The 27298-nt window shown below is 45.3% G+C and overlaps 1 protein-coding gene across 1 annotated transcript in view; it reads left to right on the forward strand.

Moving 5' to 3' along the window:
• grm8a (glutamate receptor, metabotropic 8a) overlaps positions 1 to 13981 on the forward strand; it is a 102809-nt gene extending 88828 nt beyond the window's left edge. The window contains exons 7-14 of the mRNA XM_088406264.1: positions 2865 to 3068; positions 7058 to 7197; positions 8121 to 8267; positions 9196 to 9617; positions 9717 to 10083; positions 12644 to 12784; positions 12856 to 12961; positions 13388 to 13981. Coding sequence (XP_088262390.1) covers positions 2865 to 3068; positions 7058 to 7197; positions 8121 to 8267; positions 9196 to 9617; positions 9717 to 10083; positions 12644 to 12784; positions 12856 to 12961; positions 13388 to 13437 — 1577 coding nt within the window. The 3' untranslated portion in view covers positions 13438 to 13981. The remainder of the gene's footprint in view (positions 1 to 2864; positions 3069 to 7057; positions 7198 to 8120; positions 8268 to 9195; positions 9618 to 9716; positions 10084 to 12643; positions 12785 to 12855; positions 12962 to 13387) is intronic.
• Positions 13982 to 27298: the final 13317 nt, after the last annotated feature.

Here is a 27298-nt window from a genome sequence, read left to right on the forward strand (position 1 = left end):
AAGGGCTGAATTGAATTTGCACTGCTAATTGATGTTTAATTAAGGCGCTGGCTTAAATCATTAGTTGGCCTGTCATCCGTGAAGCCATCAATCACGCGCCGCCATGTAAATGGCGCTCTGCACGCCGGGCCGTGAAGGCATCCATCAAGGCGCCGCTGCCGCCACTCAGCATTCGTGAATGAGCTTACCTAACTCCGCCTAATTGAATGGCGGCGCGGCAAGACGCGGGGAAACCATTGCAACATGAGCAAAACAATGCTTTTTTTAAGATACCATACTAATTAAGATTTTCCCCGCTTCAATGGAATTTATTTTTTAATTGTTTATCTTGCAGAGTGTCCTTGAGCAAATAAACAAAAGAATGTTGTGATTTATGATAATACGCGGAAAGTCTAAAACTCCGAGAAATGAAAGTCCCATGCACTTTGAACAACTTCCTGTTTGGACAGATGTGACGTACAGTTGAACAAATGACCGCAAAGAGCTTTTAGTGTCCGCGTACGTGCGAGCACATTTGTGCCCTGCGCTTAAACACGCACACCTGATGCAATGGCCAGAAACAGTGGGTTTTTTTCCCCACGCTGGTGCCGCTCATGAGGACAACGCTCATTTGGCCGTCTGGAGACACCATTGCGTTTTCTTGCAAAAATGCTGATTAACAACACTCGCGCTGAGAAATTTTTGTTATTGTAGAATTGGCTGACATTGTGGCGCGTTCAAAGCGCACGGCAGGTCGGAAGTGCTGCGATAATGAATGGCTACAATTTGTAACTTTCACAGCTCAGCGGCGAAAGGTCGGGAAGGATGATTTTATCAATATTTCTCAGGCGTAAACTGCAATAAATGTCTTTGTCTCTTGAGGTCAGACTAATGAACCTGTCAAGACAATTTTATTTGTAAGCGCCGGTTCGCAACGGAAAAGCTCTCAAAGGCCGCTCAAAACCGCACTCATCATTCACACGTGGCGGATTTAGGGGAAGGATTTCGCCGCCTTAAAGCTTAACGCGAATTCATAAGCGGCTAGCAAACAGCGTAATCGGATAATTGAACGCAAACAGAAGAGTGCTGGCGCAATACTCATCAGCATCAATTCTTTTATCACCTACGAAAAATGAGGGGGCCGATTTTGTTTTTGTTGTCCGGTCATTTATAAGCCTGCCCCAGTCCATGCAGAAACATGACCCACGTCTGTCGCGTCGATTCGAGTTTCCTCGGCGCTGCCCCGGGTGGCCGAGGCCCCCCTCTCAAAAATCATATAACAAAATATATAAGCTTTTAGGAGTCATAGGGAAGTTTGAGAATCCATGTTTGTCCTGTGCAAGAGAGCATTATCAAAATAGCCGTAAGCGACGCGCTTAAATGGAGAACTATCCCCGGGGAAGCCTTTTAGTGGCACAAATGGAGGTTATGCAAGGAGTCTTTTTTTAAACAAAGAGCACTGTTGTTCACCGAAAACACGCATACGGCCACAGAAAGGCAAGTTTGACGACTTTCAATCACCTGTAGCTTTTATTTGCTGTGCGATACATAAATGCCAATCTGCGCAGCTTCACCATTGTTTTGCTCGGGCAAGCGTTTTGCGTCGCATAACAGTTAGCAAATGCGTTCGGTCGGAACGCGACGAGACAGTAATCCCTGGTAACAATGGCTTCAAGGTAACATGGCAAAGAAATTGCATTGATTCACTAAGCGTCGCCGCCACCGACTTCGCCGCCGTTCTTCTTTTCAAATAAAGCTGTACCTTGCGTTTATGGCAGATAATCGAATATAAACGCAATGCCTTGAAAGGTTGCAATCCAGCAGGAAAAATGCTGCTGCCTCCTTTGCTCAGCTGTCATAAATACTTGTGCAACCGTCTTTGGTCTCTCCGTACAATGGCGTGCATACAAATTAGCTCGCCGTCTAGATTACATTCTCAGGACCCCATAAATGCCTCATAGAGGCTCGTATTGATCCGAGGGCCTCTGCTATTGTTAATGCATCTTTGTCCAGATGGATTTTGATTCCGTTGCTCAAGGTGGCTACTTGTTAAAAAAAAAAAGTCAATAACAAAGAAGGTGACTATGAGTAAATGGAGAGGCTGGGGGGGATTTTGCCATTGTGGCCTGAAATTGTCGGCCTGAAAAGTTCAATGTAATGTAATTGAAAGCAGAGCTATATTCACCACATTCGGTGCTTGAATTTGTTTCTAGTGTCTTGGTATTAACCTCGGTGCGTCGTATTAAAACTCTCAATAGAAAGTCAACCTGCCATTATCTTTTTCCAGGAAAAGCTATGTGATTATCTTTTTTCTTTAATGAGAATGAATGGGATATTCTTTCAAAAACATACACTAAAAAAAACAATAGAATATAAATAGAATTAAAAACAATACTTAGAATATTTATATAATTAAATAGAATATATAGCACGCACGTCGATGGTGTCTTAAAATGGACTGGACTTTCAAAGGCAAATACTGCCCGGAACGCATTTTTTTTTTCTTTTCTTCTACTTATTGCTATCTTTCTGCGCTTAATTATTAACTGCAGTCCTAAAATAGTGATGCGGATTAAGACATCTTCCTCCACTTGAACAGCCATACCGCCGAAGAAAGCACGTCAATCTTACAGCACGCATTATGCACTGCGCTCAGATGACAACCAATGTGATACAAAGGCTTGCCATGGGAGGGGGCTTCAAAAGGCCGCCACGCTTGTATTGTGTCCATTATGAGAACGTCTCAGCGAGGTCTCTCACCCGCATCGCTGCGGCCGAGGCGTGAACGGCCCATCGAGGGGGATCTTTCATTCAAGGGCACTATTCTGCTTTTTGCTTGGCCGCGTTCATCATGTATGGCTTTGCCGTGCCTTTGACGATCGCAGGCTTGGAGAAGGTGGGCCGCGACTCCAGCTACGAGCAAGAGGGCAAGGTGCAGTTTGTGATGGACGCCGTCTACGCCATGGCCCACGCGCTGCACCACATGCACCGCAAGCTCTGCCACGGCTACCCGGGCCTGTGCCCTCGCATGGCCGCCAGCATCGACGGCAAGGAGCTGCTCGGCCACATACGCGCCGTCAGCTTCAACGGTGAGTGTCCTCATATATATATATATATATATATATATATATATATATATATATATAAGTCCTCGTCAACAGTTGTTGGTTGAGTCTAGCAGTCTGCTTCCAAGTAAACAACTTTTGACATTGCGTTCAATGAAATTTCATATCGCAAACGACCCCGTCCATTGCGGCTTCCAACATCCATAATATTTGGTTGTGCTGCTTCCATCACGGGCGAAACATGTTGAAATGAAAGATAAAAGATTAAAAGTCAGCCTTTAATTACGTGTTGGTGTGGCACCCGCGTATATTATTGAATAATTAGAATCCGTTCATCCCTGTACAATATCTATCATTATAAAAGATTTCTCCTGCCCTCTTTGTAGCAGGCAGCTGAGTGAAATAAATGAAAGCACTGTAATGCAATTAGAAATATAACAGGATTCCAGGCAGTTCATTTGTTTGACTTCAGCCTCCTTATAATTGCGCCAAGAATGTCATTCTACTGCTGACGCAATCCCATGGATTATACTTAGCGCCGTGTTTGTGTATAATTAATAGGAATATTGTAGATATATGTTCAGTGGCCGAACATACGATGGGGGATAAATGCCTTCTCGCCAGCGTACTTTTCCCAAGTTGTCCGTGATGTGAAAAGATGTCAACAAAAAGACTGAGCAGACATATTAATGGCTCCGATTGGGCCCAGTGCAGGTGCGCAATTCAGCCCGTCATTCGCCTCCTCTTGACAATTTTAATTGGGCTCCCTCATTTCCTCCTCAAAAAATCAGATGCTTGTTTTTTTTTTTAATATTTTTGTGTTTTTTTTTACCAATGTTATCTTAGGCATGCTGTTTTTCCCCTCCGATGCCTCTCGCTCTGCCAACTTTTCATTTCCTGCGTCCCCGATGCATTGTGTGGCGTGATGGCCTCTGATTAGGGAACATGGCTCGCAAGGAGGAATTCATATGATGAGGATTACAGAAAAAAAGAGAGCTTCCTGCAAACCGGTGTGCAAAAGTGTATTTGGATTCCACATTGAGCTGCGCTATTGGGTTCAAGAGGGCGTTTCTCACTTATTGCCAGCTTAGTGAGACACACACACGCATATATATATATATATATATATATATATATATATATATATATATATAGTCCCTCCAAATTTGTTTCAGGAAATTGGAGCCAAGTGTTGACCTCTGGCAAGGCTAATGAAGACGCACGCTCGTTAGTTTGAATGAAGCTCTTGAAAGTTGAAGTTGAAATCCGCTCCAGCGGATGTTTGTAAGAGTGCGAGACAAGCAAAGTTTCTTTGCAGTCTGCCAGGTCGCGTCTTACGCCGGGAGACGAGACGGACCCCGACGTGCGCTAATTAGAGCGGCTTGCCTTTGAGTGGCTGGTCTCTGTACCTGGCATCCAGTGAGCGAGCGACTGGCGGATGATTTAACGTGCCTGCTCATAATGACCTGAGGGAAGTTGCTCGCCGAGCGCTCCAACGGTGGGATTTACTTTCTGCGAGATGATGAACTTGATCAGGACCTCGAGATTCAGGGACCGCCGCGACCTGACCTGGCAAAGAGGCGTAAGAAATCAAAGCTAACGCGGCGCAGATGGAGAGGTGACGGACAGCCCGTTAGACAATTTGGCTCCTAACAACTTCAGACGGGGAAAGGAGCCCGTAAAGCCTTGTCGCAATTTCGCACAATCGGCGTAAAGACGACCTGACGTGACTTTTGAGAACTCGTGAGCAAGATGACCCTCGGAGGGAGAGAACGTGCCTCCCGGACTTTGCGTGGACGCCGTGCAAGGAATGATGTTGGGGTTGCAACTGACGAGTCGATTTGATTGAAAACAACCAGAGTCAGCCTGCTGAAATGGAGCTACATAAATGCAGAAATTTCGAGCATTTGAACCGGGGATCCCTGAAATAATTTGGGTTGTATATATTTGATTTTCCATTAAATTGTGAATATAGTCATGAAAATGAAAAGCTATTTGTAATCAAAGAAGCCGCCAACCGACATTGGCAACCCAAAAAGCGACCCTTTTCTCTTTGTTGAAATGTCTTTAGGCATAAATTCAACAACTTTTTCCATTTGCATCATTCCTCTTCATCCAAACAATGAAAACATTCGCCCTCTGGACGTACGACCACGCCGATTGTCACTCGACGGTGTTAAATCATCGTAATTCCCTCCCTCCATCAAGTGCGAGTCGCTTGCTAGCATTGTCTTTTTCTCTCTTTTCTTTAAGCCGCTCCAGCTTTATCATAACGCACTGAGGCTGAAGCCTTGAAAGGAGATTGGCTTTGGGGAGGAACGGAGCAAAGCAAGCGAGACCGTGGCGGTGTTTTCTTTTTTCCCTCCCCGTAGAAAGGGAGCGGCGCCATGAAGCAAGACTAAGTTAAGGCGAGACAGACGGGGGGATAGAACAGGCGAGAGTACGAGAAGTCGCAAGCAGCTGCTGTGCCAGGCAGTAGGGAAGGCGGGCTCGCTTTTAAGACTGCAAAAATGTCCATTTGGAAGAACAAATTCCTCAAGGAAGAAGACCTCAAACTTGGACAGATGTTTTACTTTCCCCCTCAGCTGGAGACAAAATGTCTTACGTTGAATTGAGAAAGGCCTATGATTTTCTTTAAAAAAAAAAAAAAATCACCCATTTCATTAGGGATATTCAGTGGACCCGGGTTCGGGACCTTAAGGCAAAATTGTTGTATGGCGGGCAATAGAAACCTATGCTAATTAGCTAATGCGTACAAAACCCCAGGTGAAAACAACCACATTGTATACGACTACATATTGGTAATAAAATAGTCTAATAAGGGCTTTTTTTTTTCTTCCTTAGGGCCGGTACTGATTTTTAGTGGTCTAGAAGGCCAATAAATAATATTTGGAGCCAATATTCATTTTATGGGTATAACCAAATGAATAAACACGTTTGAAACGTAAAAAGAAATGCTTGTGTGTTTTCTGCACTGCCTGTTTGGAAAAAATAATAAAACATGAAATGCAAATCGCAAGTGATAGCATATTGTCACCGGTGTGCTTTCCCAACATAATGGTGTCAATTAGCACCAATTGCCAGAGCTTTTAAAAGCACACCCGCAAAGCCTGGAGTGTGAATAATGGTCTCCAGCTCAAGGTAAACATGAGGTGGGGGAAAAAAAGAATTGTGCACTCACCTCTTTAAAAAGATGTGAAATAAGAGATCATGCAGTGAATCATTTATTATCCGACACATTTTTCCACCCGCGCTGACGTCAATGGTCGTCTTTCACCCGGGTGGAACCAAACGGCCTCCGCAGTGAAATGGCGACGAAGCGTCAACTTTTTTCAAGGCCTCGCCCAATACTTTTCCTTGTTAAGTATCTTCAGCCGCATTCCAGCATATCATTGACTTATGGTGGCCAGCTTTTATTTCCAAGAGGCGGCGCTTCCTCCGCATGTACACGGTAATTGGATTTCCTCTTGCGCGCCGTTCGTGTCCACAATCCGATTGGATTGTGTCTCCATAAAAGAGCACGGTGAAGGAAAAGCGACTGCCCAAACGGAACGAAAAGAGAAATAAAGCCGAGGCATAGATGTACTTGTGTGGATTTTTTCACACTTGCACGAGCATGTGCTCCGTTTAAATTGTGAACCGGGGGGGGGTCGCTCATTTTAGCTCAGAACCCACAATGAGGAAAATCTATTCTCAAGTGAGCCAGACAGAGACAGAACAATATGCGTGTCAGTGACAGCGACTACACCGTCCTTCCTCACTTCCTAAAGTGTAATATCAACAGCGGCCAGAGGCGGCGCCAAAAAACAAAGAACAAGCCAAACGAAAAACTAAATCTTGTCCAAAACATCATTATTTCAGGTGCATCCCGGTACTAGTTAATCCACAGACCGGTACCGGGCAGCGGATTATCTGGAGGAGTACAGTGAAGACCAAAGAGATTTCAGCAGACTAAAATGCAAGGTGAGGTTTATGAGCTGCATTAATCGGGAGTTTCTATCATTCGCCCGCAGGAAGCGCCGGCACGCCGGTGGTGTTCAACGAGAACGGAGACGCGCCGGGAAGATACGATATCTTCCAGTACCAGATCACCAACAGGTCCACGGCCGAATACAGAGTCATTGGCTCCTGGACCAATAAGCTGCACCTCAAGGTGAGATTTCTTTTTCAAGGTGACTATGATCAAGCCCTAGGACGCAAACTCCTTTAATGCTGGGATGATGCCAATCCACACAGGACTTCATTAAAAGGAAAAAAAAAAAAAACAAGACAGATGAGCAGACTAATGGGCAATAAATGCTTTCTGCATGATGGATGCCTAGCCGAGTATGATCCAACATATGTTCGTGTTTTCTTGTTTTTATTTTTGGAATCTGATAGGCGTGATATCAAGAGCTGATTTACACCGGTTTTATATAGAGAAAATAGTAAATTCCATTTAAACAAAAATCAACGATAATAAATAGAAAAATCAAATTCTAAGATAACAAAAAGACTTTTCATAGCCACTGTCTGACATATTTAGGTACACTTTCATGGGCAATAACACAACATGCACGTAACACAAAAGACAAACACACACGCAAAAAAATCCCAAACTCAAAAGCATTTTTGGGTTACTCTTATCTGCCAAAAATTGGGAAGTCAATGAATAAGGGATGAATCAGATAAGGGAAATGTAGACTGTCAGAAGCGATCATGCGGTGCAAGATGTTTCCAAAAAAGTTTCCCAAGCACGCTCATTTGCACTCCCGCACACGCGCCGACACATGAGGACGTCAAGTAATTATTCTCCCTGACAGTTATATTTGCATCCCCAGAGCAAACTGCCAAGCGGAGGATGAGAAACACTCTGCCATTCTCATTTTAGTCTTGCTACTTGTACATTCACTTAAAACGTGTCATTTAGATGCTTATTTTTTGATTCCCATGCCTTATCCCCTCCCAGATCTTTCTTGGAGGTCTGAAAAAGCGACACACACACACATATGTAAATATATATATATATATATATATATATATATATACACACATACACACAGACACACACACGCTCATCCAATAATGTCCCCGCAGGTGGAGGCCATGCGCTGGAGGACAGGTGACCCGTCGCTGCCGGCCTCGGTGTGCAGCCTCCCGTGCCGCGCCGGGGAGAGGAAGAAAGTGGTGAAGGGGGTCCCCTGCTGCTGGCACTGCGAGCGTTGCGAGGGCTACCACTACCAGGTACACGGACGGGAAAGCGAGCCGTCCAAAAACATCAACAAACAAGCCGTAAGCACGCGCGCTTTGTCGGGGTACAGTCAAAGGGACAAAGAAAAATACGAAAGCCCAACCGCGGCCGCCGGGCTGGCGATTGTCAGCGGGGGAGGATCGATACTCATTTTGCTGACGCGAGCGGCAGCGAGCGCATCAATAATGCGCTGACACATTTACTGTAGATTTGGGACTTGAGCGCTGGAATTAGGTATGGCGCCATGACAAAACACAATAGTGCGACCGGGGCCACCTCAGACAAGTCACTTGACAGGAGCACATAACGACTCTGGCCGCATTGTTCCAGTGCAAACATTGAAGATTCGCTTTTGTTACGTATTGCTCGCTAGATGGCGGGTCACTTCCACTAACTGGCAAAGTTGCTAAAGTTTTTTTTTTTTTTTTTTTTTTTTTTTGTCTGTGTGTAACTCCTTTACTTTCTAATCCTTGGTCAAAAAAATAGATGTTTTGCTTACGTTTGGCAAAGGGTGAACTCGTTGTTTTGTGCTAGCCTAAAATGTGCAAAGCTAACCCTTTCAAAGAGTTTTTTTAACAACACGCATTTATTTCATTGTTTGTATTTCCTCATAGCGCTCTTTTTCTCTTTTGAAAGCTTAAAAGTTGCACCAACGCTACCTAGCGGCATTGTTTCTTTTGTTCAAACAATACTTAAACCCGATATTTGTCTTGTCCCTCATTGAAAGAGCAAAAATAGCAAGAAAAAATCCTCTATCCATTATGTACCTATTGCTTGAAAGCAAAGCGCGGAGAGTCTCTGTCGCCGAAACACATTTAGCGAATACCGCCAGCCTGCGCAAATATTGACGCGCTCGCTTTCCGATGGCAAAACAAAACATTCGAGTACGTCGTCGATGATTGTTTTCGCCTCCTCCCGCAGGCTTCGGAGTTGACGTGCGAGCTGTGTCCGTACGAAATGCGGCCGGACGGCAACCGCACGGGCTGCGTGCCCATCCCCATCATCAAGCTGGAGTGGCACTCGGCGTGGGCCGTGGTGCCCGTCTTTCTCTCCATGCTGGGCATCATCGCCACCACCTTCGTCATGGTCACTTTCGTGCGCTACAACGACACGCCCATCGTGCGGGCGTCGGGCCGCGAGATGAGCTACGTGCTCCTCACGGGCATCTTCCTGTGCTACGCCATCACCTTCCTGATGATCGCCGTGCCGGACGTGGGCGTCTGCTCCCTCCGCCGCATCTTCCTGGGCTTGGGCATGTGCTTCAGCTACGCCGCGCTGCTCACCAAGACCAACAGGATCCACCGGATCTTTGAGCAGGGCAAGAAGTCGGTGACGGCTCCCAGGTGACCGTCCGCTCTGGCGCCGTCACTTTGCCCGCAGTTCTGAGGGGAAACCTCTGCGAAAACACTGCAACTTTTTTGTCAACCCTCTCTTTGGTCCAGGTTCATCTCCCCAGCCTCCCAGCTGGTCATCACCTTCTCCCTAATCTCCGTCCAGCTGCTGGGCGTGTTCGTGTGGTTCGCCGTGGACCCGCCGCACACGGTGGTGGACTACGGCGAGCAGCGGACCCAGGATCCCAGGGCGGCGCGCGGGGTTCTCAAGTGCGACATCTCGGACCTGTCGCTCATCTGCTCCTTGGGCTACTCCATTCTGCTCATGGTCACGTGCACGGTGTATGCCATCAAGACGCGCGGTGTGCCCGAGACCTTCAACGAGGCCAAGCCCATCGGCTTCACCATGTACACCACCTGTATTATCTGGCTGGCCTTCATACCCATCTTCTTTGGAACTTCGCAGTCCGCCGACAGGGTAAGTCCACTTGAGTTGATTTGGGAAGGTTTTCCGCGCTATAAACAAATGGGCGTGGGTCCTAGTCTTCTAAAATGTATTTCTCCAGATTTTTGTAGAGTTATGTCTATGTGGCATGTGCGAGTTTTTTTTTTTTTTACCTCCTCTTCCTCATTTTCACATCCAAGGGTATTTTCACACAGCTGGGTTTAATGCTCACTTTTGATTGCTTTGCTTGAATGGGATTTTTTGTTTTTGAGAGGTCGTTTTGATTTCCCCAAAAATCCGACCTGTAGGTAAATGATTAAACGGTCCTAAACGGTCCCGCGTTGGCATTGAGGACACCGTTAAATCACACCCAGTAGTAATTGAGGAGAAGAGTGAGGTTTTTGGGTTTACCCTTTCCGGAGCATTGGAAACAACGTGTGTGCTGAACAGATGCATTCCCCTCCGCGCCTCGGAGAAAGCCTTTTTGGAGAGAAACTTTGGCCAACGGAGTTGAAACGTGTGTAATCTTTGTCTTTGCTTGTGAGTTTTAAGATTGGAAAGGGAAAAAAGAGCCAAAGGGAGTTCTCGTGGATGAAAAATGTCAACACTCTGCCCCATTTTGTCATGTTCCTCTCCAAAAGTAGCTCAGTACCTTGGAGTCCACTGAAGCTTCACGGCTCGACTCCCACTCGTACAGAGGAAGAGCCGACGGGTAAAATGTTTCCCTACTTTGGAGTGTCACTCACGCCTTTATTATTATATTTTTTTTTACGACTTCTCCCTTTTCGCCTGCACCTCGGCCTCATTTTTCTCGGGAGGCTGGCGCCGCCGCCGGTGCTGACGGAGAAACAATGTCGTCCAAGCGCTCTACGGGGACAACGGGTGCTTTTTAGTCACACTAATACCTTCTTAAAGTCCTGCCTCAAATTGTTTGACATCGCCCGATCCGTTCCGTAGACTTTTTCCCGAAAAACGTTTTACCGATGCAAACTAATTGCCTCCTAATGTGTAAACGAGGTGCGCTGTTGCGCTTCTGTACCGCTTGGATGCGAGCGGGCCCCCGGACGGCAACGGATGCTTCATGACTATTGAACGAAGGTTCTCTTCCCATTGATCCAATCTCCATTTGACCTAATGAGGCCATGACCTGGCATCTGTTGATATTTGTAGACGCCGCGTTGGACTTCATTGCGGCGTCGGCTCTCCTGACGTTTGCTCACGTAATTGGACTGTGCAATCGGATGTGTTTTTGTGCCGCGGCGCGCAGCGTGTAATTGGGATGGACGCTTTTATGTGTCCTTGCTAATTGGAATACTGTGTCCAATGCGAGGCATGTGGCTGCTTGAGAGGGAAAGAGGAATGTAATAAACAGGCAATGATGTGGCCGGCTCTTTTAATGAGGAGACCTCCGCTCAGGTGGGCTGGCGTCAACGTTCTCATCACGTTGTTGTCATCGCCTCCCATTTGCCGCTCACCACGGGCCTTATCTCAGGTGTCACGTATAATGTCGCGGCACCTGTCAAGGGCACCTAAAAGGATTAGCGCCACAGTAAATGATGCAAAGAGCGGAAGGAGGTTGACGCAAGAGATTGGTGCGTGCCCCCCCCTCCAATTTGTCTGGGATGACTTTGGTTCAAGTGTAAGCAGCTGTTGCATCACGGCTTTGTCTTCCCCTCCTGCTATCTGCCCAGCCGCTGACAGAAGCTCCTTCGTCAGGAGTGCCCCGCCGTCTGCAAAACTACGCCCACTAATATAAACAAAACCAAAAAATACATAGCATTATAGAAGCTAAAGAATGCAATAGCTGTTGGTTTTGCTACAATGGGAAATGTCCTTGTCCTTTTCACTTTTAGTTTGGCAGCAATCATCAATTGTAGTGGCTCAGAACTGCATCTTCTTGAAAAAGTCTATTCACGCTTATCTCAAGGCGCCGTTTTTGTAGCTTGACATCGCGCTCTTCTGACGTCACCCCCGCGAATTAGATTTGATCCGAAGCATCGGCGGGCCCATCTATGCCGATTACTTTAATACGCTTCGAAGTTATGTCGCCATGGCAACGTAATTGCTGTAAAGACAGAGTAAGTATTGAGTAAGGCGTCGGCTTTTCGTTCCCATTTTTTCTATACCGCTTATCCCGATCGGGGTCACGGGCACATTAGATGGTGCGAAATGTAATCCAGAACAACGGAGAGGGGGAGGCTTCATAATGTCACTCCAAATCTCTTCCCTTTTCCCGTTTAGCGCCTCTGAATGAGCAATGCAGCTATCATGTTGCGTCTGTTTCGAGGCTTCGCTAGAAGCGCTAATTAAAAAATAACAAGGTGAAATATTGCCAAGCAATTTTCTTTTTTATTGACACAAAAGCCGACGGCAGTCAAAACACCCCCGTGTAGTCGAGTGGTCGGCGGCCGCTATCCTTCAACGAGCCGAGGACCCGTGGTCCAATTTCTGTCTTTCTGCCGTTGGAAGTTGTTAAGTTAAGTTGTCCGGTCCACGTGTGTGGCCTCTTGAAAATCAAAGCACCTCTTGAGACTATGTCTCTCAAATCGTTCTTTTGTTGCCTCTCAAATTGTTTGTCTTTGTCCCGTTGCAGATGTACATCCAAACCACCACCCTGACCATCTCGCTCAGCCTGTCGGCCTCCGTCTCCCTGGGGATGCTCTACATGCCCAAAGTGTACGTCATCCTCTTTCATCCCGAGCAGAACGTGCCCAAACGCAAGCGCAGCTTCAAGGTGAGCTCGGCCGGCACCTTTCTCGCCAAAGGGGGAGGGATCCCGCCTGAGGGGCCGCCGTGCCGTTTCAGGCCATCGTGACGGCGGCCGCCATGTCGGGGAAACTGTCGCAGAAGGGAGGCGACCGGCCCAACGGGGAAGTCAAGACGGAGTTGTGTGAGAGCATGGAGACCAACGGTGAGAAAAACAAACACGGTTTACGATGTACGTGCTTTACCGGAGGTTTTTTCGCCGGGTTCGACATTCGGCGGGACCTCGCCCCCTTTCCGACGATGACGGAAAGGGGGCGTGGGTCCGTCGGTGTATTTTTGCTCACTATTCCGCCGCCACTAGAGGCCCCTTGCTCGTCAGGGCTGGTCGAATTCTTTTTGCTATTTTGGTAACTACACTAATAATCAACGCCAAGTCGGTGCGTGAAACAAAAATATCATCTGTCACATTCACAACAAAAACAAAGTATTGCTGAGGTTGAATTTACTTAAAAAACGTCTTTAATTGGAGAATTTACAAATCAAAAATCTTGCATTTCCTGGCCAAAAGCACCTCTGTAGTTTACTCCGCTCCGCTGTGGTTTTTTTAATCCAGGTTTTCTCTGTCGTGCAGCTTCCTCCACTAAAACGACGTACGTCAGCTACAGCAACCACGCCATCTAAAGACGAGAGGGCGAGAAAGGACATGTGTCTCAAGAAAAACAAAAAAAAAAGCGAAAAAAGAGAAATAGAGAATACCTTACCAGACAGATAAGTCTGCATGAGACTTTTTGGCTCATTTCACATCAATGCACTGGGGGGTGGGGGCCACAAACAGCGCGCCTGCTTTTCTGCTGCTCATTGGTCCACCCGTCCCAAAGAGAAGAAAAGACAAAGGACAAGATTGTCGTATCGTTGGAGCCTGGACTCCGTTGAGAAACCTGCAGAAACCATGTATACGTCGTATGCACAATGGCCAGAAATAGGTCTTTAAAAAGAGTTTAAACATGTTTGTTGTTCTCTAATTGTTGAGTATTTTTGTGGCTGTGACAGTTTTTTCCTTGTCTCACCGTTGTTGAATTGTCCTTGCATACTGAAATGAGTCCGTTTCCTCCCACTGTCTTGGCTAACGGGATTGTGAACCTGTAAGACACCACGGTTGACGCATGCCGCTTTTTTCTACCGAAAGGAAATTTATTTATAATAAAGGAATGTTTTTTCGCAAAGATCCCGCCTGCTCTTTCTTCGCGGCAATGAAGCCGAGCGCCTTTGTCTTTTCAAGCTTGTTCGAATCGGTTTAGAACCACATTTGCAGGTTTTTGAAAACTATGTTCAAATGCGTTTGGAATTCTATGTTTTCCCCTGAAAAACAAGCATGGCAAAAAAAAAAAGGCTTAAGACGTTTCTACAAACGTGTTTTCACCCTGATTTAGCAGCATTTTTCATTTCTGAGACAGCCTCCATCATTGTCCACAATCTGCTCCAAGGTCCTCCTGCTCGCCCTTTAGAACGCCGCCTTCATTTTTAGTACCGCGAATTGTTTGGATCGAAATGGGTTTGATAAGTATTTACATCGAAAATCAACATAATGATTTTGCACAAAAAGCACATTCAAATGCCAATATCTGTGCCGCTTTGCCAACGGCTTGATGCCGCGGCACACAGCGGTTGAAAAACATGGATCTCGCTTGATGGCACAGCTGGTCGGTGTGTTGTGAAGACTTTGCAAACTTTATCTGTTAGACGTGGCTGCTAAAATTGCTAGTGGCGGTAAAGGAAGAAGTAAGAGGATGATAATAGAAACGAAGCAGGAGATAATTAAAAAAAAATACGAAGGAGGCGCACGCATAGTTAACCTTGCTCGTGAGTATGGACCGCGCCGCTTGGCAATCTTCTTGTCATGATCTGTCTGTTTTGTTGTGGGTTTTGAGTTGTTTAGTTTAAGTTATAGGGTCACTGTGTTTTTCCCCGCGTGTCATCACTGTAATCACCTGTCGCCCGTGTGTGTCCTCCAGTCAGCTACCCCGCCCCTTGTTGTTCCCAGGTGTCTCGCGTTTTCATTAGTTCTGTTAGTGTGTGTGTGTGTTTTGCCTCATCCCTTGTCGGGTCTTTGTACGTCTTCCCCTCGCCGTCTTGCCTCGCGTTGCCCTCCTTCCCGTGCTGCCTCCCGTTCCTTGTGGCCCCCAGTCAGCTTCAGTTTAACGTTAAATCACCTTCACTCGAGCCTTACCCCAGTCAGTCCTGCATTTTTATTGGTTCCGCCTTTCCCACATCCCGCACCTCCTCAAACCGCCATGCCCCACCGTGACACTTCTAAGGGCAAAACTTTCCTTGCCGGGGAACGGACCTCGATCGACAACAAAATGGAGAGGCTTCTTCTATTATGGATTAAAGAGAAGGAAATCGCCGGTGATATGTTCTAGTTTGAGAAAAGTTCCTGTTTCAGAAAATAAATAAATTCTGCGGGCTGGTCTCTGCTCCCCTACGCCTCCACCCAGCTCAAGTCACGTCGCTCCAAAGGTAAATGTCATTTTCCTTTGTATATGTTATTTAATTTAACTGTACAGTAGATTGTTACTCCTTTTTAATGTGTGTATAAAGTCGTGATGTTTTTACCTAAGGTTTTTGCACGCGTTGCACGCATTCACTAATTAACATAGGTTTGGATTGCCCGTCATACGAGCAGTTCGAGTTACGAGCGTAGCCGCTGAACAGATTAAGTTCGTAACACGGGGGCCCACTGTATGCGCAAATATTCAAAACTCCGACGCATTGGAATCCTGCAAAATACCATTGAGAGGAAACTACAATCAAAAACAAACATTTGCGCATGCACTCAGTTGGTTCAGTGGCATTTGCAAACGATCCACACGCCCAAGCACACTTGTTGTATACTGTTGTATACTTTCACCCGCAGGTCTTTTTCTTCTTGTTTTAGAGGCGGACAGTAAGTAAACTTTTGGTGCCGGCCGCCACCTGCTGGTCAAGAGCGTTAAGCACTGTTTATATACGCGTAAACATTTTAGAAGACGTTTTCGCACCAAAAGCTTCATCTTAAGTAAAATTAATGCGAAAAGAAACGCTAAATAACTGGTGGAAAATAACTGGTGGCACAGTTGATTACTACATGCGGACATCATCTGCATTTTTGAACAGTTGTGTGTCTCATAAGAGATTACGAGTAACCATGCGTTTGTCAAAATATTGCTTTTTGGTCACTAAGATTTTAATCATAGATTTCATCTAGCTCTAAGGTTACACCTTTTACTTTGACTTTTCCTACGGCTCTTTGCCGTCATAGGTCACTGTGTACTTTGGAATGGTCACAATTACTGCATGTTTGGACACATAATCGGTAAAAAGTGAGGGAACGCTATATTCATGGAAAGCGCAAGACCTCAGCTTTGTGACAGAAGCAGCTTTTCTGCAGTGTTAATGCAATGGCATCTCTGTCTTGTGTTTTTGATAGACAGCAGCCGACGTATGAATTAGGGACGGTATCGTTGCATCCTTGAAGGTTTTTTGGTTGGACGAGCAGTTAGGTGAGCTGAACCAGAATACGTTTGGCAGCGACAGCGTCTCTATGGCAACAGCGCATTTTTAATCGAGGAGGGCGCATCGGCTTAATCTTATTTGCGGGTCATGCATATCGTGATACCGTTTTCAAGAAAAGAAAAAGCAGTCTGCTGACAAAGATACAGCTCGCAAGTATCAGAGCTTATTTGGGCAATGGCAAATGAGCATCGTGGCAAAACGTGTCAGACAGAGGACAAAAACGCTCGCTAAAAAATGAAGCGAAAACTTATTTCAGTGCTAAAAGCTGAACCGTAAATGGCGAGAACGTGGTATTTTTCCGGGAGGTCTTTTTGCAAACATTTTGACAGGTCAGCGACCGTCGCAACATTCAAGGTAGAAAAAAGAAAATAAAATAAAAAAACACAAAACTTTTAAGGCACAGGCACACAATAGCTTGCAGGCAGGCAGGCAAACAACAAAAAAGAGGACATGAGTTTGCTGTTCCCGCCAGAATAGTTCACCTTATCTGCGCGTTGCACAAGCAAGATAAGCATGAATGTTGTGATGATAGCACACTGAAGAAGCACTGACTGAATCATAATTAAGTATATCATTGTTTCCTCCCCAGCATCGACCGACTCTATCTGATGGAGTAGAAATGTAGCTTGACTTGTCTAGAGAGTAAGACTCATGCGCAGTAGCATCTTGTCCTGTCAATTTGATTCGGTACAGTCTGGGATGATGTATTTCTAAAAACCCTTGCATTTGAAATCATTTTTCACAATTGCCAATAGGAATTCCAATGATTGGTTCCAGCGCAGTAAAAAGACAATGTTTTGAATTTATTTATAATTAAGTGGAATGTAAAGCGTTAAAGAGTGTGCGTCATCATTATCCAATCGGCATTGTCGTTTTGCTGAGTAGGGGACAAGACAGTTTATGGCACACACACACAGCATAAGGATAAGAACTACAGGCAAAACAATAGGTTTTTATTTACAGAGCTTTTCCTTTAGTATTTGTTTGTTTACAACAGGGAAAAAAAGCCCGCTAATATGGGCCGATTAATCGATCGGGCCCAACTTCCGACATATTGAATATGTGCTGTACAAGCAGTAAAGGGGAAATCAAATGTAAGCGTTCAAGCTATTTTGAGCATTGCAGAGACAAAAGGAAGACATTCCCGCCCATTGTCGAGAGGGAACAGAGCAACAGGAGTCACATTTAAATCAATGACTCATTAAAATCAAACATTAAAACCTGTTTAATGGAGATGAAGCAGATGAATCATTTTAACAAGTGGAATGAAGGCACTCGTAAAGCGTTACAGTAAAAGCGCGGCCAAGCTCTGATTTGTTCCCGAGTGCTCATCTCTCGCGACTTTCCGATCAGACGCTCGGCAGCCAGTAATTGGATTCTTGTGTCCAAGCGGTGATATGTGAAGAATAATGAGTCCTAACATATGTGACGACCGAAAGTGCCCACCTGTAAAGACGGAGGGAAAGAAGCCAAAAGCGGCAGCGTGAAAAATAGAAGACTGACTTCATCTGAAACTGAGATCATTTCCTTGCTTTTTTAAAACTTCAATTGATTGTCGCGAGGTGGTCCCCGAGCCGCGTAACATGCGCTAGTCAATACACGTTGTCTCCGGGCTGCAAACATCGATAGCGCAGGACCTAGTGAGCCCGGCGTTTGCATTGGTACTTAACAGAAAACGTTGGACGCTTTGTGCTTCTTGCTTACACTTGTGTTGCTAATCATCGATCGGCTGGCTTTCTTCAACCTTTCAGTGGATTTGTTTATTTATTTTCATTTCGACCTCTTTCTTTCGTCCGTAGCGCCGCAAACATTCCGAGAAGATCGGCGTCGTCGTATTGTTAAATGACACAATCGTTTCGTGACCTAATTCAGCATTCCGCTTTTGTCTCTCGGCGTTGTACGGTTAGGGTCAGGGACTGTTCAGAAGGGTTGATTTTTGGCCTTGGAAAATCAACTGTTGCTTTGGAATGCGGTAATTAGCCTTAGGCAAAGCTCCAAGGGCAGAAAGCTGCTTCTTTAGTTTTGAATGATAAACAACCTTTCTATTGCAATCTTGGCACAAGCATTTTCAGGTGGGTGTTCTTAAACTTTTTGAAAGTGTAGAAACACTGCTACCCAAAGGTCGCGGTTTTAAAAGATGATCGTTTTCGTTCGTGGCACTGAATGAGTTAATAACCCAAATTATTTCACGGACCCCCTGCAGTCCCCCGAGTGGACCGCACTTTGAGAACCGCTGCTCCAATGAACGTCCAAAGTACGAGAAACTAAAAACTTGAGAAAGTGCAGCAGATAAAGGAACATATGACCCCCCTCCGCGTTCTGGCTGTTGTCCTCTTTGCATCATTACGGCGGCATAGCAGACAAAGCCGCTGCCAGTTTGAGCGGGCACGGCGTTGCCTCTCGCTCCCAGGATGCTTTGCCGTCTAGCCAAGACTCATTGCGAACCACCAACGGCCAAACGCTGAGAACAAGTCCATGCTGGCGAGCGCCAACGCCAGCAGATCGCGCTTTCCTTTGAAACACGAAAACCCGAGTCTAATCCGGTCCCCGGCTATTAAGTTCACAATTCAAAACACAAACAATGGCGAGGCCGCTCGCAGCGTTCTCCGCGACACCCCGGGGCGAAAAGCCCTCGCCTTTGCAAATATTTGTAAATGTCAGTGCCAAAGAGGTCAAAAAACACCATTACCACTCGGCGAGTGACATTTCTGTGCATGAGTGTGGCATTAGAGAGCAAAACTGCTTACACTGGGAGTCAACTAGCTCCGGTGACAGACTTTTGGCGGAGGGAGATACGAGAGAACCGCGCCCCCTCTAAAGTCGCATCGATGTCACCGTTCTTACTATATCGACATCCTTGGACGAGAAAGAAATAGACGCGATAGTTGCGTAGGACTCGATTAATCCCCCGGGGAAACTTTTACCCAACTCATATTTTTGATGTGTGATATCAAAATCTAAATGAATTGCGTTGAAGTGTATGGATGCAAGATCCTTTCCAGCTGCACTTTGATGATTGTATTTTTTTCTCCGATCTCCCGGCTTTGTTCGAGAGCGCGAGTTTGAGTTTGAGGAGATGCCGTCGTCCCGCGGGCTGAGGCAGGAATTATATCGGGCTTTAACAAGAGGTTGCTGTGGACATATTAGGAAGCTATCAATCTCCCATTTTACGGCTTCCCGCCGCTGGGGTTCAGGGCCGCCCGACTCAACCCCGCTCGCCGCCCACCCCGCAAAGCATCGCCTTCAACCGTCACATGCCGAATGCGCGGTATGCAGAGTATTATTTAATTGTCGATTGAAAGTAATGGCGTCCCTTTTCAGGGTGAGCGAATGTCCGCAGTTTAAAGGGATCCCCGGGCAGTCCCGGGACAGATTGAATCAAATCTTGTGTGACTCTGCAAAAATGTGCATGCAAGCCCTCAAGTGACCTCTTCCTAATAGCGGCAATTCTACTCGGAGGAGCTTCAAGAATCTCATTTGCAGTCAAACCGTTCGCTCACCAGATGCAGAAGAGTGAATGAAGAGTTTAGGGCTACATTAGTGCAGATTGCACATCCCAAGAGCGCGTCATTGGTATAGGACACTTGACTAGCCGATCAAATGTTTGGAATTAAAAGCCCGTGGTTTACAAGACATACAATGCAAATAAAGCCACAACAAAGCAAATGCAATTGAAGCCATTATTTGGATGAGCTGAGCTGGCAGCACATTTTCAAGCAACTCTGAACTGGTTAAAAAAAAAAAAAAAAAATGTCTGATGCTAGCCTCTAAGCTGCAAGGTTGCAGCCGCGACCGGCTGGATATCGTGGCTAACCACTGTTAAACCATGAATCATCTCCTTTAGTTAACCCTGACCATTTAAGTGACTATACAGTGTTTCATTTAGGAGACACAATTGTACATTAACCAGGATCATTTGTCAACCGTCCGTAAAAGCGGAGGAAAACATTTCATGCAGTAAAAACGGCAAGTCCACACGCAATAAAATAGAAAACACCACATTTGATCATAGCAAGCAGGGCTTTGACGGATGCTATTGAAGTGCACGCGGGCGTGTTGCCGTGCGTGGTTATAAATCCCGAAAATGGATAGCAGGGGATGGAGGTGAAACATCATTGATTGCCAATCGTACCGTCGCTCTTAAAGTGAACAAATTTGAAGAGTGTCTTCAAATACGTCTGCACATTATAGCATCGACATAATTAGCTGGCTGTGGCACTCATGCATAAATGCATTGACATTACACTGTGATTTTATCCTCATTGATGCCAAAAAGGTGCAAAGAGAATACATAATGGGGGGTTGGTAATGTGTGCGGGTTTTTTTTTTCTTCAAAAGGCAAGCGAAAAAAGATGCCAACCTATGATTTTATTCAGGAGGGAAATATCCAATTCAGACATACGGCAAGTCAGTAATCAGTGTTATTACTTGTGTCCGTGGGGAATTCATAGGTGGCGTTCGGATGGCAAAGCGTCTCCCGGATTGCGCTCGGCCTACAATTTCAACGTCCGCAAAAGAATCATTATTGTTTTGAACTCACTTATCGTCAGAATCTTTTTTAATTAGATCTCACAGTTGAATTGAACTGCTAAATATCTGCCCGACCCAAACGGCTGCAATTTTCCGTAGCGAGCCCCTGTTGCATTTTTGTATTAAAGATTATATGCCACTCATGAATATAGACGTATTCAAACGTTGCTCTTAATAAACAAACGTTTTTGCCAGTACAGTCCTGAGGCAACAATCCATTGATTAACGTAACTCTGTCATTTTATTTTTTTCACGTAACAATTTCCGAGCAAGTCCCATCGGTATACTTTCCTGCTTGGTTCTCTAACGCGGAGGAAGAGGAGGCGGAGGCGGACTCTCAGCGGCGTTTGGGATCTGAAGTGCTTGATGAATAATAACTGAAATGCCTTCCTTATTTCTGTCGGTATATCTCCACGCAAAGTGAAACTTGGAACTTTCTGCCCCTTCAAGGTCACAAGAATTGATTTCAAATTGTCTCGCCACAAAAGTCCCTTGTGCTCTTTCTGGTCAGTGTGCCTTAACCATGGGGGCATCATAAATACAATTAAGGAGACACAAGCAAAAGAGAGTTTCAAAACTAAAAGACTCACCAAGCTGCAGGGATCCTTGCCTATTCTGACATACGGCAAACATTTGAGCCTCATTAGTAAGCAATTGTAGACACAAAACGCATTATGGCAAATACAAGATCAAATAAAAAGAAATTCATCATCTAGCGTTGCTTTTTTGAGAATTTTTGCATGTAAGTCGAATGTAACAGAGAATCCTAATCATTTGAGAAGGCGCCACCACAGCACAAAAACGCTCACTTGGACAATTACTACTCGTTGTCATTTTGACCCTGACGCATGTTGGACCGAGTACAAAGGCAGCAGTTTATAATGCAAATATTTCTGCCTTTTGTTGACTGACGTTGTGATATGTCAAAAGCAGAAAAGCACAGTGGGAATGATGTTAATGACCACGTTTTCGGGGACGTTTCCAGGTCGCCGGTGTGACTGCCGAAAGAGGCAATTCAAGCCAATCACCGTTTCGTGGCACGGTGCTGGACTGGACAAAGGAAAAAATGAGAGCAGGCTAAATTAATGGGGGGCTGAGTTCCATAAAATACTAATACTAGGGGGTTGATTGTGAGGAAATCAAATCCTGCCTGAATGGACACTTTGGCTCCAGCGGCGCTTTGAATTGCACATCTCATGTTGCGCAGCACGGTTTTAAATTTCCTGCATTGGGTTCTGGCCATTGTAAATTTGGCGGGAAAATAATGCTCCACAACGTCTCCGAAGGAGATAATTAGTAGTTGCAAACGGTGCAGAGAGACAGGTCTGCGCAGATAAGCCTGCAGGCATAAAAAGGCTCGCGACCGACCTCCGCTCCGATGATTCCCTGGCCGCCTACACACTTAAACCGCAGCGTCGGAAGCTGTCTCCTCTGTCTCCCGACACACCAGCAGCAAATGTTTTTTTTTTTTTTTTTTTTTTTTCTTTGCACAGGCCGCCTAAGTGGAGCGGTCCACGGCAGCCTAGCCCCAGTAATTAACTGTCACAACGTTTCAAAACTAACAAATGGACTTTGTGTCAAGGAGGTCCCATTAATTTACTGGCCCGCACCCATCCATCCTGTGCCTATTATCTCCATTACGGCTGACTTTCATGTCCTGGGCGTCCCCTCCCCGCGCGACCCCGCGTTTGCCCTCCTGCCTGCATCCGCACGCATTTTTTTTGCCCATACACAGAAAAACATTAAATATCCAGAAATGACCGATATCAGGGGTGATTGGTTAAGCGTCTCAAAAAGCAGTCATACAAAACGCATTTATCGCTCTTCAAAAGGTAAAAAGCCCTCAAAGGTTCTGAGCAGGGTGAGACTAAAGCGTTTTCGACGGCCGGTGCATACTCGAGCGTTAGCTTCAAAGCGCAGATGTTTGCTTTTCAGGTAGGAGTCGCCTCGATTTGGATGAACGGCCGAACGTATCAAATGTTCGGCCGCTTGCACGCTTCCTTAGAAAAGACCGCGCGTGCTAGCTAGGAACATGTCTTTCGCTGAACAACCTCAACAAAGGCATGCTCCGATGGTTTGAGGGAAAAAGCAACCAACAGCCACGACGTCAACCCCGTCAGACAATCCTGGACTAGAACTGTTTCAGAAATACTCTTGCGGATGAATGGACAAGAATTCCATAAACACATGTCTGCATCTAATTCAGGCTCTTCGCTCCGGCGTGTTTTAAATGATGCGCTAATACGACGCGTCGGGCTCTACCCTGGAGTAAAGTTGGAGAACCCTTGGTTTGTTCAGATTAGCCGCAAACACCTTCATTAGCACAAGTCATTTGCCTCTTTAGTAATCAATATCGTCATTAGCAGCGCCAGCATTGCGTGCTTTGAATGTTGATGCAGTGGAGAGCTTCAGCTGCCTCGTTTGCCGCCGTCTTGACGGGTGTATGAAGTTGCTTTCTCGTTTGATGTGTGTCATGACGGAATGCGCGTGGGCACCCAAGAGCAATTCAGCCCTGATCCCGACGAGACAAATGCACTGTTACGCAATAACTGGGCCCGCATGCATAATGTATAGCTAAATGTATGCGTGTAGGCCTAAATTAGTCATACTTAACAATATGGATGTGCATCTTTAATAAAAATGGAAAAAAAAGATGAAAGCAGGCAGGTATCCTCTCGCTTTGCGCGTTTCAGTAGTTTCTCACTCAGCTGTATGTTGCGGTTGATGACCATATTGCATATTTAAAAGTTAAGAGCTTGAATTTCTTTCCCATATAAGCCCTGTTACCAAAATCCGACTTTCCAGCCAGAAATCTACCGTTCTACCGTACTCCTTTTTCCCGGTGCCTATTACTGTGCGTTGTGAATCCCAAAAAAGTACTGCAAAATAACTCAGATTCAATAACAAATTAACTCGTCCATGTGCCAAATTTAACGCATATACTGTGGGAAGTTCAAAATATAACATGCGCCCTTTAAATGTATGTATATGTGTATTCTTACGAATAAAAAGGCAGCGCATACACACCGACAGGCAGTGGGAAATCAAACAAGAGTGGAGCGACTTGAAAATGTGTAAGAAAGGCACTGCAGCTTTTTTTTTGAAGGCTTCCCCGTTGTGAAACACGCTGTTTGTGTGCTTGTGTGTTTCAAGCACAGGCCTTTAGTTTGTTTCTCCACCTTTGCTTCCAGCTGCACATCCGACTGCCGCTCTTCGCTTTCTCCGCTCCGGCTCTCGCCGTCGTCTGCCAAAACAGGCGAGCCCGAATACCAATGGAGTGACGCCTTCTGTCTCTCTATTATCCAGAGCCTGTCCGCCAAGCGTACGCTTTCATGCCGATTCATGTGAGAGCAATGAAAGATGGCCGCCCACGCAATTACACAGTGTTGCACATACTGTAAAGAAGCGGCGCAACTGTGACACTTTCACTCCGACACACATGCACAATGACGTCTAATACACATCGGAAAAACACGCGCCGTCTTTTACTGCGGCGTTTCTATGCAAATATTGTATGCACTTTATATCCCGCGGTGGAATTACAAACAGCCCTCTTACTGTATCTCTTCCGCGGTAGTCCGAGGGCGATTCGCGTGTTGTTTAATGAGCGACTAAACAGGTGGGAGTCACACCTGGAATAAAAATATTGGAAAAAAGATGTAACTTTATAAAAGATTTCTACTGTGATCCAAAAGGGGACGCTTTAGGTTGATTCTTTTTTGTGGACTAGTTTGAAAGGGTAGAAAGTTTCATGAATCAGTCACTGACGGCATGTTTTAAAAACGCTATGCACTGGTTAAGGGGTAGGCTACTTGGCAGAAAAGATATTTCCTAGGGGTAAAGGTTGAGAACCACTGCACTAGGCAGTATAAAAAATATGGCGCCGAGTAAGTATAGTCTGTAGGGTATTACTAATACCACCCCCCTCTCACACACACACACACACACACACACACACTTCACGTTCTGCGGTCTAGGGACAGGTCTACTGCTGTAGAAGGCCAAAGTGACTGCAGGGCTCGGTTAGCATTCTGTTGAGGAACAGCCGTGAAATGTCACCCAGCTGGCGACTGATAAAAGGCTAGAAAGAAGTGGGCGGCAGTTTTCGCTTTTTTTTTTTTTTTTGCACTCCCTCACGTCAGTTGTTGTCACAGCTAAATCCTGCTTTGTACGCTCATAAGATCAGGTACACTCCGATTCAAAAGCTTTGTAAAACATTAGAAAGGTAACGATGCTCTATCAGACTTTTACTATTTCAACAATACACTGTCATTGGCAGTCGAGTGGAACTGCCAAATATCATCTCCTGACATCGTACAAATAGGGCAAGAATTCAAGAAAGGGCAAAATCACAAACGTGCAGTGTTTTTCAGACAAAACTCAATCACAATAGACCTCCGTTATCTTAAATTGAACAGGGAAAGCACAAAGGCGTTGATAATAGAATTTTCCACTTTTTTTTGTTCTGGAGCATGACGGCGGGTGATAAGACTACCCCGCTATGCATATGTATTTCCATGCGCGCCTTTCATTTCCATTTTGTTTTCCGCACATCATTGCCTGAAAGCATATTTAACAATGAGTCATGGTGAGTTACGTTTGATCATATTCTACGGTAGTATTTAACAAAACGTCGATTAATGGAAGGCATTTATATTTTGATATTTAAACTCCTCCTACATTTGCAGTTGCGCCGGCCCTTACCTTGACTTCCTCGTCCAATCACATTCAGGTACTTACATGGCCAACTATACAACCAGACAATAATAAATAAATACATTTTGACGTGACTTATCCCAGGTTAAAAATGACCTAAACTACTTTTAGTTTCGGACTTTGATTCTTTTTTTTATTTTTTTTGTTTTTTTTGTTTTGTTAGTGAACTACATTGAGCTACCTATGAAAGATGCCATATAAATAAAGATGCCTTGCCATGCCTTGTTGTCGGCGACATTGATCTTTTACTTTCACGATGAAGAGGTTATTGATTGGCCACCACTCTTGGTTTTATAGCGGACGCCGCAGTATGCTGTCTGTCTTTTCATTGGTCCGACAAGACATTTAGTGTATCGGGACTGTCACAAGCCACCATGAAATATACAATTCCGCAACTTTGCCAGTTATAAACCAACTTTCTCCTCTTGGCGTAGTACGAGCATGTTCACTCCATGTTACCATAGCAACTGCAGTGGCAAGCCAGCAAAAGAATGAGCGTGATGAGAGAAAGAGCACACCGCAAAAAAAAAGTGTAAAAGGGAGGGCTAATGAGTTGAGAATTAAGCCACGGAAAGATAAAAGACGAAGAAGCGGGTAAAAATATGACGAGGCCATTTAGCTGATGGCAGCCATGTAAGAGCAGATCGAAAGGTTGCAGTGGCCCACTTCTAAGAGCTGTTGTAAGGCGGGGACATTTGACTCGCGTTTTCCTATCCGATACGGGCATGGGCGCCGCCGCTCGCCATTTGCACGCTAGTGGGGCGCAGCGGCCTGTTGCCGGCCTCAATAGATGACACCTTCCCTCCGCCGCCTCGTTCTCGTCGCTCTTCTCCACACGGCCGTCTCAACTCCGCGCTTCCCATATTGAACCGGAACGGCACTCGGCAGGAACACGCACTTTTCACAACAGCGCAATTGGACATCTTTGGAGATGGAAACTTCCAGTTTTGCGCACACTTGGAAATCAAGGACAACATGTTCTGTTATTCAGCAAGGTTGTAAAACATTGCCTCTTTTTTCATCCTGCAGAATTCTTGCGGAATTATGCAACCTCAAGATCGAAAGTTGGAGAGAGTGGAAATACGTGACAAGATAAACGAAGACAAGGTAAATGAAGAATTTACATGCCGAATAAGTTGCTTTTTTTTCGGCCCTCAAAAATGAAAACTATGCAGTAAATAAGGCGCATTGGATTATAAGGTGCACTGTGAGGTTTTGAAACAATGTAAGGCTTTTACGTGCTCCTTATAGTGTGGAAAATAAGGTATATTTGAGTACGTCTGCTTGCTTCAATATGGGTCGCTGTATAAAAGCTTCAGTTGCAAAAGGAAATGGTCAGCTCCAAAAATAAGTGTGAACACATTCATTCATTTCAAACATTGAGCATCGCCAGTTTTTAAACACTTGATATTGGGATAAAAATGGGTTAACTTGATTAATACGAGATACTTCATCTAAAATTACTTAAACGATTATTTAAAATCAGTTGAATACTAAGTCTACACGATTCTTGGGTTTAAAAATGAATCAATCACAAGATGGAGCAATATATCAATTTCAAAACATCTTTACTCCATTACAGAGTATTAAAAAGTGTTTGTTGCCAATATTTTCCCTGATTACGGCTTCCCTGACCAGTGATAATCGTGATCAGAATGGGCTGGATTTTTTAAATGGGGACTTTGCTCAAACGCTGAGAGGCATCGCTTTATTTGTAGTCATGTGAAAAAGTTCTGACGCAAAA

Source organism: Hippichthys cyanospilos, chromosome 22 (genome assembly GCF_059441005.1).
Source record: "Hippichthys cyanospilos isolate Australia breed blue-spotted pipefish chromosome 22, RoL_Hcya_1.0, whole genome shotgun sequence".
Lineage (NCBI taxonomy): Eukaryota > Metazoa > Chordata > Actinopteri > Syngnathiformes > Syngnathidae > Hippichthys > Hippichthys cyanospilos.